This window comes from Athene noctua, chromosome 1, assembly GCF_965140245.1.
Source record: "Athene noctua chromosome 1, bAthNoc1.hap1.1, whole genome shotgun sequence".
NCBI classification, from domain to species: domain Eukaryota; kingdom Metazoa; phylum Chordata; class Aves; order Strigiformes; family Strigidae; genus Athene; species Athene noctua.
Window position 1 is genome coordinate 176,372,406 of NC_134037.1, and position 14,926 is coordinate 176,387,331.

Genomic DNA, 14,926 nt, shown 5'->3' on the forward strand with positions numbered 1-14,926 from the left:
GTGGTAAATATAACAACATTGTTGAGAGCATCCACTTGACAGCCCCACCTCAAACCCTTGATTTTTCTAAGTTTTATGTAAGTAAGGATAATTTAAAGACTTACTACAACCTGAAATGAACCCCAGTCAAAGACTCCCTATTTTCTTCACGGAATCTTTCTCTCTCTCTTTGGTTGTTTTATGCAAATTCTGGAGAATGCTAAGACTTCTAAATGTTAAACTCTTTTTTTCCCCTCCTCTTTTTCCTAACAAGAGAATTGAAGTCCTTTGCCAGAATTTTACAACATGAAACAGAAACAGCTTCCTTTAATCCCAGAATCAAGAGAACCAGCTAGGGTGGAACAGGCAGTCCTGAGCTCTGGAAGACCAGACCAGCTCAATGTGAGGTTTAAAAGGTTCTACATTTTTCAGGCATGGAGCCAAATCCAAATGTACAGAACCCAGAACTTCTCATCTGAAAATACTTACCGCCTTAGAGTACCCTCAGAAGATGGCATGAAAGCCTACCTCCAGCTCCTTAGCACCAAATTCAGTCAGGTAAGAACCAGTCATCAGAAAAGCAGGCAGCTGGTTTTGTTTCAGAAGGTTAGTTTTGTCTGTTTTAATTTACCTGTATTGTGGCAGAAACATTCCAGCAAATTCTAGTTTGCTGACCAAATGCTTGTCAGCTGGAAAATATCCAAACACAGCAGCTGCATGGCATGCTCTCTTCAGAGCAATAAGGACGCAGCTTAAATGTGGAGTAGGAAAAGCATAAACAGTTCCTTTTAAACTAATAAACTAATTAAAAATTCCTGTCTAATCCTGCTATGTTTGAAAGGCAGAATTGAGAGAGAAGCAAGCTTCATGAGAATCCTGCTTCACAGCTGTCAAAGCTTTTGTCCTAAAACACTCACCTCTGGTTTCAGAACAGCCTTCCTGCAGGCCTGGCACACAGGGCCACTCCGGGAAAAACTCAGGGGAAGTCGACGGGTTCGATTCCGGCAAGTTGGCTCCTCACATATTAACCAACCCTGCAGAAAGGGAGAATTTAGAAGAAGTGACATTTTTACAATAAATTCAAGTTATAGCTTTTTTTACCCAACCTAAACAATGAATCATACTCAAGGAAGAAAAAAATCCCAATTTTAATGTCCTTCACGACGCTGATACTGTAATATGTATGAAGAGGTCAAGGCCCATATTTAAGGTAACACCATCAGCAGTGGGGAACAAAGCTGAAGTCTTCTTGCTTCAAAATACCATATTCTGCACACCGCAGTCATCCCTCCCTTGATATATACTGAAACTTCTGCTCTTCTCTAGTTCAGACAATGTTAACATATAACAGAATTATTTTATATGTAGTCCAGACAGCAAGACACCCCAGAGACCTGTAACGAATTAAATTTTAAAGTGCCATTTCCTTGCTTGCGATTTAGAGGTGAAAAACAGTTTTAACTTCTAGATTTTCCGATGATAGTCAGAAGCTTTCTTTTCTCTTTTCTTTTAAAAAAATAATTCTTTAATAGAAAGCTAGAGACTTCAATGTAAACCAACTCATTTGGGAAAAACCAACATTTTGCTGAGTTAAAATGAAATAAAATCTGAGCCAGCTTGTTCTAAGCCAGCTCAGGGACAAAAGGCTTCTCTGAAGAGTAGAAAAAGAAAGAGTGCTTCTGGGATTAGTAAGGAGGTACGTTTTCTACCAGGTCCAAGCATAAGTTAAACCAATGCCACACCTCATCTCTAAAAACCATCATCAACCGATACCTAAAGAAGAACGTAGGAGAAAGCACATAGTAAAAAGTTTTCCACATTTTTCCAGCTTTTGGAAATGGCTGCAGGACCCCCTGAATCACTGTCTCTATATTCAGTGGTGATGGATAAATAACTACCCCCATCCCAAAGAACTTCAGGTGTTTTTCAAACCTACGTAAATTTTTAGCATCTACAACATTCTGCAGAACAACTACATACTATATGAAAAAACGAATGCATTAAAAAAATTTTCTTTTTTAGTGCCTTCTAGTTCTTGTATCAGGAGAGACCAGGAATAATAATTCTGCATTCACCTCTTCCATGCCACTCATGATTTTATAGACCTCCATTGCATCATCTGCAATCAAACTCTTTTCCAAACCACAGCCCTAATTTATTTAGTTGTTCCTTGCATGGAAATCACATCTTTGTTGCCCTTCTCTGAATTTCCTCCAGGTCCTTTTTGAAATGGGGTGGTGTGGGAAAATGGGACAAATGGGAGGAGATGAAACCAGTATTGCACACTGTATCCAGGATGCCAGACAAACATGAATTTATGCAGAAACAAGATCGTATTTACCATCTTGTTCTCTTCTCCTTTCTTTCCTTAAGTTCTGCTTGCCTGGAACAGTACTGAGCCAAGAGCAGTAATTTCCAGAAAGTTATTCATTATTATTCAAGAATTATAGTTTAATTCTTCACTAAGTGAATACATACATTGTATGCAAAATTAAGATTAGGTTTTTAGCATCTGCATCACTTAACATTACTTGGCAGAGGATTTAATCTTCCATTGTTAACTGAGAAGTCAACTTGGCACCACAAGGTCTTTCTGCAACTCTTGTCAGTTCCTGCTTTTACCACCCAAAAGCAGCTCAGCACTGTCAAATTCTGCATTTCAGATTATCAGCTGTTGATGTTTCTGATGAGAATAGTGACTGTTCATTTTTGTCTCTGTTTCCAAAATTTGTGTTTGTTCCTCCTGCAAAGAAGTTTAATCTAACCATACCAGGATTCCTGGTACTTTGACAGAAATCTTACGAATCAGAGGATAACTCAAAAAGTTGCTTGCTTCTCTTCTCACTGTCTCTTTAACAAGCCGTCCGAACATTATGCTCTGGCAATGACTTCTACCTAATTTCCAGTGACAACTCAGGTTTCCAATTATTATCACATTTTCTACCTTTCCAGTTTCCACAATTCCACTCAAAGCACTACTTTCACTATCACCATTTTGGTTCCAAGTCAATAATGAAAGCCTACAACTAGATACCTTTTGTGGCTTTAATTTCCTGAAGATTCTGGTTTGCTGGCAAAGCAAATCTGTTAATAAGACATGACTGTTGTTATATTTCCTCACTGGCATGGCCAAAACTGAATCTGCATTTTGTACCTCAGTAATCCAGCATCCTGATCCAGTATGACTATGTCAGTAACTTAGTTTATTTGAGTTACTTTATTTCAAAAGCTTTGGAACTTGTGTGAAGGAGTACATAAACTTTAGTTTTCTATTTTCATAAACCTTTTCAAAACTGGGATTTTACTGTGTCTGTTCTTAAAGTTTTGGGTGCTTGAGTTTTTTTGGGGGGTAGGGTGTGTTGTTGTTCTGGGTTTTTAAAAAAAAATCTTTGTCAATGTCCTTCCTATCGTTCACTGGAGTATGCAGAGACTTTTTTGGTTTTGCAGCTTGTTCTCTAAAGGATCAGATAAGCTGAATACTGTGTTAATTTCATGTTTGCCAGCTTTATGCCCTTCTTCAACTTAAAAAAACATTCTTCTGTAATCTTTTGAAAAGTGGCAGAAGTCTGATTCAGTTTTTGTTTCATTGGTTTTTTTTAAGATGAAACCTCAAATCCTTTCCAAATAACTACATTTATTCCCGAGACCTCTCCTCTTTTACCATTTCTCCAGTCATGTCATAGCCTCACTATTACTCCACTCAGTGCCAATCCCATCAAAACACTTCCTGTTGCTCTTGCAGAGAGCAACTTTTATGCCCGTGTGGGCAGACAAGAAAAACTTTGTGGGGAACTTCATGTGAACAGCAAGGTACATGTGTGCTCAAGCCAGAAAATGGGAAGAGTCTATTAAGGTATACAGTTAGGGTGCATTTCACCCAACTTTGGATATCTAAAGGCCTGATATCCAATCTAAACTAGTCACCCTATGATCCACTCAAGAAAGTGGAGAAAGAAAAAAGCATCTCCAAAAAGCAATTTACCTAACAGATTTTGTGATGAGGCAAACCCTGCCCTAGATTCTTTTAGTAAAATGAGGGTACACCTAAGGCCAGAGCAAGCTTTTTGGGAACAGTATGATCAGGGTATCTGATCACTACATGAGTTTTATTGTTATGTAGATTAACAATGTAAATAATTACATATTTAATACCGCATGCTGAGAAAATTCCAAGAGTTCAGAAATCTGTAGAATTAGTTTTGATCTCCTGCACAACTGTTGCTCTAGCAGTCCTAGTACCACTCTCCTTGTCACATACAAATTATTTATGACAAATATTTCAGAAGTGACATTAGAAAGATATATGCCACTCAACAAGACTGAGATAGTTCAACAGCAGATGCCTCACCATGAAAAGTCCTAATTTAGGACCTGACCTAACATAGACACCTGACTTGTGTCTTCTGGAATCAGCAGACACAAATGAACCTCAAGTGAAAACACTAGTCCTTAGCTTTGGTTTTGCAAATGAACCCAAGATTTATTTCTAAAAGAGGAAGGTGTTAATGTGTTGCCTTACATTTTTAAATAACTCAATTTTAATAGACATGGAATAGCTTTCTAATGAAAAAAAGCTACTTGAGGATAGCACTGAGATCTTCAGGCATTCACTTATGTGAGTAGTGAGAATATCATTACAGACACTGAGGGAAAACACAAAAACACTTCTGGAAAGAATAATGAATTGTCACAGATCTTCCATTAAGTTAATTCTCAGAGACAAAAGCTATGCTCTGTGTGGAAAGCTGTTTATGCCATGTTTGCTTATTATGTGGCATCTCTACCTTCCTATGAAACATCTTGGTAGCAGTCTGACACAAACAGGACCATAAAATACACAGCCAGGCAGGGGGAAGCATGGAGGGTGTCCTCACCCATTCTGAAACCCTCCTGTTTAAGAGTGTAATTGTTTCAGCTGTAATTATGACAAGATTCTATATGCACAAAGAGAACACTCTTGACTCAAAACACGACTACAATTGAACTTTAAAACAATTTATTATACTAGAAAAACAAAGCATGGAAACTGACAGATAGTAAGGTATTTAGTTAGGGAATGCAAGTGCAACTGAAAAAACAAAGCCTGGAATGGGAGCAGCACCCCAACTTCAGCTGAGCAGCATAGACAGCCATGAAAACAGTGTTTGATAGAAGTAACAGCGTGTTTTCTGCCACCTATTGGCATTTTTAGCTAACAATTAAGAAAGAAGGGATTACACCACTTGCAAAGTACTGCTTCTACTGTCTTACAAGGGAATGAATAGATGCTTCACCCAAACTACCACTGAATAAGGACATTTGAAGAAAGTTTCTTTATGCAATTGTTTTAGTCTAATGCAGTCACTGTTGAAGAAAGTGCTGGGAACTTTATGGTCACAAAATACAGGTGAAAAAAGACTGAAGAGCCCTGCTTAAACTAAAAACAATAGTTTAGGATAAAAATAAGAATTTAAATTCAACAGCTTACTATTAGACTTGTTTTCAACTACTAAGAAATAATGATTAAAACATACAACTTTCACTGAACAGTACATTTCTCAAAAACTATATTTTTAAAATAGAGATCTAAGTTGTTGCCTACAGTAAAAACTATAGATGTGTTATGCAGATATTAACTAACTGTCCCGTCAATTCATATAGAAAACAGTTAATGTCATTTGTATAGACTTCCTACCAGTTATAATTAACATTAAAGAGGTCTTTTCTTCTTTGTCACCTCTCTATTCAGGCCTTATTTGCGTTTGTACTTAATATCTGTTAATCTCACTTAACAAATGACAACAATAACTGTTGCTATTATGCATGGAAATTAAACATGTAGATAACTGTGTGAAGGGAGCTATTTTTGAAAAAAGCAGTATCAGAAACATGTAGCTCTTTGTCTCTTGTTTTGCTTTGATAATTAAGCCATAGCCTTGATTTGTTTTAAACAAAAAACTTTTCCATGGACATGCATGTTGCAATCAAATTCAATACATGCATTATGTTCTGATTCAATTTGTTCAAGTACATTATTGTTAACCCTTATTTGACCCATGCCTGTCGTCTTCACTGACCAAACAAAACCAATCCTTCATTTCCCAGCAGCTATCACTGAGCCTGTAAATTAATTTGCAATAGATCAAACAAAATCATAATAGGAAACCTTCATTTTTGTTTTACTTGGTATCTGCAACACTGTGGGAAATGAAATACAAGTTGATATGAATAAAAAAAAGCATTTCCAAACATTCTGTCTCCAAATGCTTAGTTCATTTTAAAATATAAAAAATGTAGGAAAAAAAAAACCCTGAAGTAAATGCACAATATAAAAGAAATTCCCTGAAGAGTACTGTGTCCACAAACTGTAGCTAATGGGGAGAAATTTGCAAGTCAAAAGTAATTTTCTTTCTTTTAAGTCTGTTCTTGAGAATTAGCCTCTCACATTCTAGTGATCAACAAGCATTATAAATATTACCCCAAAATACAGAGGCAAGTGATTTCGGAACAGCCTTTCAAATAGAAGTTGCAGGAGTCAACAACATACATTTATTGAGCTTTATCTTAATAGTTTTTTACAAATTACATTTCACAGTGTAGCTTGGTTGCCTGCTACAGTAGAGGACTGGATGTGCTTCTGTACGACACTTCAGTTCTGTATCTATTCCTGCTTTCAGACAGTCTGGATGCTGAGGGACTACAATGCTTTAAGAGTTCACATAGGATGACAAAATGCAGCAGTAAAAAGAAGAAAGCTGCAAGCACTCAAAATTATTCAGAGGTACTATCAGTCACTGGAGTTGAATTTAAAGCGTTATTAGTGCTTCTCTACAATCTTACTCTCCATGGAAGACAACCTTAAAGTGGATTTTGGAAAAAGGGATTTTGGTGGATAATGTCCAATATCCATATGGCTACCTCCAGGTGAGGTATCCCCTCAAGCACACTGGATCCAAAATTCATGTCTTCCTCACTGCAGGCTGAAACTATCACTTTAAACCATCAAATCTGCCAGAAAGGAAGTGTAGGAACACAACAAAAATTTTCAGATTGATCCCTCCTTTCAGACTACTCTTACAAAAGCATATTATTTCCACTAATTTCAAGGCCAGAAGCTTCATACCTCATTTTTCTGCCAACGTCCATTATTATGAATAGCATTGCCTAACAGGACAAATCTGGTCAAAGTGACTTTAAATTCCCTGAAATGATGAGGTTCCACCAATCCTGCATTACTGGGTAAACTAACAATCTACTGATGCCCCCATGAAATGTTAAAAGATAGATGATTTTATGAAATATTTTATATGAAGTTTCTTGTGGCAACAGCAGACTTGACTCAGTGACCTGAAGCTATCAGTTCCACTTGCAATAACTTGTTCTACATCACAGGTGTGTGTGTTCTCCACGTTCCGCCTGTCTGTGTCTTCTGTAAATGGGTGAATGTTTGGCAGACCAGATAGATAAATGTTCCTTAGAAGTATACAGCATCTCAGGAATTGGATCTTGAGCCCAAACTTCTGTTAGCATATTCTTTGGTAAGTGTTTTGACTATTAGTAGTAGCTACATCTTTTGAGAATTCCATCACAATTTTACACTTGAAACACCAAGGGTGCTACCAATATCAATTTAAAGATAAACTTTTGCTGTAAAGTCAGGAAAGTTTTTCTGCTGTGTACCAGAAAACCAATTACTCTGAAGTAATTTCAACTTCTGATCTGCTTTTCCCCTGTTCAGAACAAAGAAATACTCTAGTAATAACACTGACTTGGTCCAATGCACTTATACCATCTTGGTGAGATCTCTACAGCAATGAAAATCTGAATGACAATTTGTGAGCTAGTGTCATGCACTGGAATTTCAGTAAACAATACAGACTTGAGTGATGCCTATTTGCCACTGCAACAGTCCCAAGAAAAAAATCCCCTCAGGTCAGGGATTCTGTGATAAATAGTGAAATAAGATTTCACATGGGAAACTTTACACACTTAGCGATATGAAGTCCAGCATAACTCTGGTTTCTCAGGCAACATCCTGTTTTTTTCCATGGAAATGTACCTGGTAAAAACCTCAGAAGAACTCTCATAAAGAAACCAATTCTACTGCTGCTGGACACAAGAAACGCATAGACTCATTCCATTTTTGAAAGGGTTTCTGAAGATAGAGGACTTGATGAGTCTAGGATTGGCATAATCAGACACACACTATTCATCCGCAGGAGAAGTAACTCTTTGCGGTATCCTGATGCTTGCCTGCTTCACATGCTTTCCCTCGCTGCTTCATCCCAATTGTCTTTCCAGAGCCAGTACAAAGATACATCAGATAGTCACTTTATCAATCTTATGGCTGGAATAATTTATCAGTGAGACTAGCAAAGTGGAGTCAGAGGACAACACTTTGATCAGGAGGGCTCCATACAGGTGATATCTTACGACATCTGACTTTGTCAAGTCTATGCATCTCCTACACACCCTGAGCAGAGATGGCCATTCCTTTGAGACTTGTAGCTCCTAATACAAACATCATGGAGACTGAATCATCTGAATTTATAAAAGACTGGATCAACTTATGAAAGGAACACCTCATGATGTCTAACAACCTACCTCTTGCTCATCCACCCTGTCTGGGCAGGGCAAAGAAAAGACAAGTCAGTTTTTCAAGGTGAAATTTGGAGATAATCTTGTCAGAAACAAATTTGAGGGAAACCAAAAAGAATATCCTGTCACAGAAGAGCATCATATATGAAAAATGAGTCATCAGGCTTCCTTCCTTCCTCACCCCCTGGCAAAATGACCACGATCAGAAATGAAGCCTTTATAAAATCACGCAACTGCAAATTTCTCTGAGGAAACAGACTACTATCAGAAGTTAGCTCTGAAAATAGAAGGTGGGCCTGCAGCTTCACAGGTGAATCATCTTACCTATTTTGACATTCTTCCTATCAATGATGATCACCTTGATAAGGAATGAGCAGGCACACTATTGTCAAGAACTATACAAATCAACCCTAAAACCCAGAGTAATGGAGTTAGAAGAGATCAGTGATGCTGAATTCTGCACCAGCAACTTTTTCAGAATCCTTCAAGGCTTGATATTCCACAAGCAAACCAGATACCAAGGACTAATAAAAAAATAACACTAATAAAAAATATATTTGTGAGACCATAAGAAGTATCTAATTTTATCTTTGAATTTCCTTTGAAGGAACTCTAGAAGACCTGCAAAGCCTCTTCAGAGCCTCTTCAGACAGTAGGTTCAGACATATTTAGATGTTGAAGTAGTAAATGGATAGACATTGTTACTAAATATATTGGTCATTCCAACCTTCTTTTCCACTTTGTGAAAATTTTAACAAGAAATCGCTGGAAAAACTCTCTTCACTTTAATACAGTTCAGTTTAATCTCTTCGTAGTAACTAAGTCAGAAGCCCTAACATTAGGTTCAAGAGATCCTTTACTAGAGAAAAGAGAAATTTCATTCTAGAATTTTGAAATGTAAAAGACTTTCAAAATAAGGATTGTGCAAGTTCAGTTGAACTGCCAGGCATAACAAATTTTTAAGCCAAAAATATCTTAAAACTAATTTATCTAACATATTTATACTCAAATTTGAGTATATAAAACAAAGACAACCTTTGAGGATGTTATAAGGCTTTATACTGCTGTCCTAACTGCAACATTTAACCATCTCCCAGTAATAAATTCCTCTGATATTTTCACAGACTCTTCAAATAAATTGTTTTATAAAAAGAGCTGGGTCAAGGGTCTATTATTGATGCTGGCTAACTAGAGCTTTTGTCTTTTTATTTCAAGTGCAACAGGTACCATGTTAAACATGCTGCCAAGCTTGTTCTAAGCTGAAAGGAAAAATATTGCAGCATATGCTTAGAATTGTGAAGCACCTTAGGTTTGCATAAACTCCTTTCTCAATTTATGCTACAGCTTAAATCCCTTACTCAGGGAATACTTGCAATACAACATCCATGTTCTCTGGTATTTTGTCAGGTGTTGTGTACATTTGCCTTTAAATTCCAAGAAGCAATGCAAATACTTTTAGCAACTATTATAGTAATGACAACTCAAATTTGTTCCTTAAGTTAATACATAAACGCACTACAGTGCATTAAGAGACCTGATCATAGATCCAGTCTGGTATATGACTATTCATATCACAAGTAAAGATGAGGAAACATTCATCAATTCTTGACCATTGCTTCATGTTAATTTTTCTTTTTCTATACAAGAAATATTTCAGCTAGTTCCTCATCCAGAAACAATAGGTTATATTTCCCAGTATGAGCATTTTTTGAGTCCAATGCTTCCTGATAATCCAATTTAGGAAAAAAGTAAACAGGAACCATGGCATTTCACACTCCCATTTTATCCTGCCTCACTTCAGTGGAAGATGAATACACAGTTCAACGTACTTCATTTTCAGAGTTTCAGGAATTCTGGCTTATATAACCAACCTGAATTCAGCTGTGAGATGGAGTGAATAAAGAACTCTTATAAAAGAAAGGAAAATCCTTTCCTGGATGGTTCATTCTGCTCTTCCCGAATTCACCATTATCCAGGCTGATTAATGGATAGACTCTATCCTTCAGGAAAAATATAAAACTGTCTCTTAAATGAAAGAATACTAACAAGGAGACATGAATTGCTTTTGAAAGTGTACTACCTGAAAGCAGTACAGATCTTGGATATGCTTTGTTAGCTATCCAGTATTATTATCACAGGAACCCCATTATAGAATATTACCAAATTGAAGCATCTTAGCCAACGACTTCCTAGTGGAAGGCAAATGATCACTTTACCACCCACTGAGACAGTACTGCTGGTAAAAGAGAAAGACACCCTCTCCAAAATCATGTCTACTGAAACCTCCTGTTCTCAGAGACACTCGTATCAGTTGTCTCAGTTCCCCCCTGGAAAGCTGCCAGCCCAAACTGACTCAAAGGCAACTGGATTCAATGGGAACAGTACCTTCAAAGGACCAGACTGTGATGGTCCAAAGCAACTAGACAAATTGTAACTGAGGGCAATGTTGCTAAACTAACTTGCTACCTTAAAGCATGAGAGAAGAAAGAAATACTACCCAAGTTTCTCAGAAGAATACAAAGTGTCCTTCTATCTTGAAAAAGCTGATACTAGAATGATAAAAGCACTGATGTGCGTTCCAGGCAGTCATTATGAGAAGTGACGCTTACGTTTTGCACCCAACTGCTGTGATCTAAAACATCCAAGGAAAAGACCCAAACCTAGTTCCTTTTGGATATTATAGAAAACGGACATAAACTTGAGAGAGGATTTAGCCTACAACAAAATTCTGTCCCACAAGCATACTTTTTAGGAGTCAGTATTCGCATACTTCAACATCCTATCAGTAATGCATTACTCTTGTGATGCAAAGTCAGCCATAAAATACCATATGCCTATATCTAACCTACTGAAAATGAAAGTTTGTAGATCTTCAAGAATGGTATTTCGAGATTTGGATACTCCAAAATAATAAAATTTTAATTTCTTTCCAATCCAGAACTGAAAAAAAATTAAAAATAAGAATTGAAAGAAACCACTCAAGACTGAAAAAAAAATCATTTGTGTCTAGAAAACATTACTCTCAGCAGTATCTGTCATATCAGTTTGACTGTTAAAGGTCTCGGGGTGGGGGGTGAGGGGGAATCAGAGCAGGAGATAACGAAAGAAGAAAGAAATGCATCCTACCCCCCAAAAAAAGAACCCAAATGCTTGAGCTAAGGTAAAAAATGCTTTAAACAAAATTATCAAACCAGGCAGAAGTGAAAAATACCTTGTAGGTCAATGTAAGAGTTTTACATGTTATTAAAAATTGATTTTTTAAGAAAAAGTAAGACATCTTTAAATGTACAGTCACATGTCATTTCATACAAGTTATTTGAAACTTATTGATCTCATTTGTGCAAAGACCAGGCTCTGTCATCAGCCTGCTGGAAGGATAATAGAGCACTCCACACTGTTATGATAGGTTTGATGCAAACAGTGGCCCTCATTTAAACACATGTAATAGCACCATAAGTGGACAAATTCCAACCCTAACAGTTGTACATTATAAACTAAATTAGCAAGTATGTTTTGCTTTGCTTCACATCAAAGCCAATACCTTGATTGTCTTATCTTCAGTAAAATAAAGTTCTAGGCACCAAAACATGTGCCCTAAAACATTAAAAAGTAGAGCACAAGTTTTCATAGGCTAACATCTCTCACAAAGAGAGCCAGCAATTACCAACAACTTTATTTTATTTAAGACAATCTGAAAACAGCTAAACTGGACTTTGAGAAAGCAACTGGGAAAAGGCATACAAAGGACTACATGTGGGAAAACTACACTGAGAAAAGGATCACCGAAAGATGTCTTGGGTACTTCTGTATGGAGAGCTAAAACCTCTAGGAGGATATTTAAGTCCATTCTGCAAAATATTCTCCATATTTGTACAACTCAAAGCAAGTCACATTCTTAGGCTATAATAGGTCACAACTAAGTACAGTACCTTACTTCAGAAAAAAATTTTGCTTTGTCTGTCAATTGCCAACAAAGCACAAAGAGCTCATACAGCCCATCCATGTATTGCTTGCTAAAGAATCTAGAAGATAAAAACAGTGAGAACTTAAGATTTCTTAAAATCTGTGCCTCTACTTCATTTAGAAAACTAAAAATACTGCCCTCCTGCTCTTCTTCCACAGTTCTGTCCTGTTCCCTCTCCCCTCAAACATTTGTACAGTCCTTGAATTTTTAACTCTGTCACAGACTTGTCTTGCAGGAAGTTGAATATGACATTAGATCTAATACAGAACACACTGAGATTTTACTCATGTACATGGCAGTAACAATAAGGTTTGCCAAGTATATATGTCAAGTTGGTAAAGAGACAAAAAGATTATGTGAAACACTTATCCTTGCAATACGGTTATGAGCATCGCTTAATACCGAAGGAGTTAATACAGTTCTGAAAACTTTACAAATGATAATGTACATACATACATAGATATATAAGTTTAGAGGAGTTCAACAGAGTGAAAGGCAATGACAGAAAGCAGTCTCAATGGTCTGGTCACCTTAAACTAGAAAAGTTTAAAGCATTGCTAAGCAGTGTTTGTTCATTTAAGTTTAATTATTTTCTCCTTGAGAATGGCACTAATGAAACTGAATATCTTTCATGGTTTCGAAGAGCAGTCTGAATGGTCTGTAAACAGGACTGGGGACAGACAAGAGAACTGGCTGAGCCAGGGGGTTGCTAGGTGATGCAGAATGTAAACCCACAAACTTGTTCAGGTTTACTTTGCTTTCATGCTGCTCTCACACAGGCTCTCCAAAGTTTTAAGAATTAATTTCCAGGTAGCTATTTATAAACAAGTAGAATAATTAAAAAAAACACCCCTTAATCCTCTTCATCTCCTTCCTCCCACCCCAATAGGAAAAAATAGGAAAGAGGAAAGCAAATTCACAGCATTAAAGTACAGGAAATCCATCACAGTGTTTTGGATACAAGGACGGAAAGAGGACCATTCCCTCTGTATATTTGTATGCAATTGTTGAGGACTAGAAATTGTGAAAACCTTTTTATCTTTTCAGATTAACTTTTACTTTTGGAAATGTAAATAAAAATGATTTCTGGAGCAATACGTTTACCCTTTAAAGTACTTAAACTGAAAATAAAGTCATATTTACTAATATTTCCACTGCAGATTACAAAAGCAAACTTCTCAGTACAGCCATGTGTTTCTACCCCCATTCTTTTCAGAGCTGTAGTTATTTTTTTTTTTTATTTTTTTTCTAAAGTATCTGATCAGAGATTGTCCGGTAAGAGCACTTTATTAGATCATCAGTCAGAGGGTTTTACAAGCACCAAGAGCTATGGGCTCAAATGCAGCACATCAGTTTTAATAGCCGAAGGTCTAATAGTAAACTGCAGATACTGCTGAGAACTTTCCATGCACTGAACTCTTGAAAAAGCACCATCTCTCAAGCTTAAATGCAGCTGCCTCTTTCAATGCCGCAAATGGGTAAATTTGACAAAAAAGCCACCATTAAGACTACATGAAAGGCTCAAGACAACATCCTTTCAATGCTTTGTACTTCAGTAATCAGATGTACTTACTCACCCCCTCCCCCAAACCCGATCAAGAACTATTTCTGAATGGTAGGAAATAATTCCACTTTGTACATCTTTTAGTTAATCAAGACTTTCTATTCAGCAATTTGACCTTTTGTTCAAAACAGGATTATCAGTTTTTTCGCCAGTTACCAAGGGCGACTCGCATGGTGAACATAATTGCAATAATTTGCAAAACACCATGGCAACCCACATTACAACTAGGTAAATACTGGTCTTTTGTGCTACATTGTTATTTTCAGAGATGCTGAAGTCAAAGAACGAATGACAAATGAACACAAAATTTATATTTGCTTTGTCTCAAAAGAGAAGAAAATTGATAACAAGAATTGGGGGGAAACCGACTACAGCTGTAATTTCTAACTTGATTAATTAGGATGGTAACAGTCCTTAACAGTATATTCAACAAACAGCCCTGACTTAGTCTCTCCACCCACCTCTCTCTCTTTTTACACTACTACCACTAACCCCCACCCCAGACAAATTTTTTCAGCTTGGAGAACAAACAACTCCATTTGCTCTTTTCTTCAACTTAATGGAATCCTTAATTACAGAATATTGTTCTCCTGCTCTTCATTACACTGAAAACTGAAAGTGAGAGAGAGAGAGGAGGAGGAAGACAGTGCCAAGCAGACAGGGTAGCTCCAGTCATCCGCCTTTGGTTTTTTGTCCATAGCGGACCTGAAGATGAGATGGCATTTTTTGTAATTTTTTTTTTTTTTTTTTTTTTAAATATTGGCAGCTGTTGTATAGCAGATAATTGAGTAAACTATTTAGTGCTCAAGTTCCCTCACTGGCAGCATTAGTAAGACATGAAA

The 14,926-nt window shown here is 36.9% G+C and overlaps 1 protein-coding gene across 3 annotated transcripts in view; it reads right to left on the reverse strand.

Moving 5' to 3' along the window:
• Positions 1-14,926, reverse strand: part of POLA1 (DNA polymerase alpha 1, catalytic subunit) — a 206,752-nt gene that overhangs the window by 68,020 nt on the left and 123,806 nt on the right. For all 3 annotated transcript variants that reach the window (XM_074929696.1, XM_074929714.1, XM_074929705.1), the window contains one exon: positions 897-1,013. In XM_074929696.1, coding sequence (XP_074785797.1) covers positions 897-1,013 — 117 coding nt within the window. The remainder of the gene's footprint in view (positions 1-896; positions 1,014-14,926) is intronic.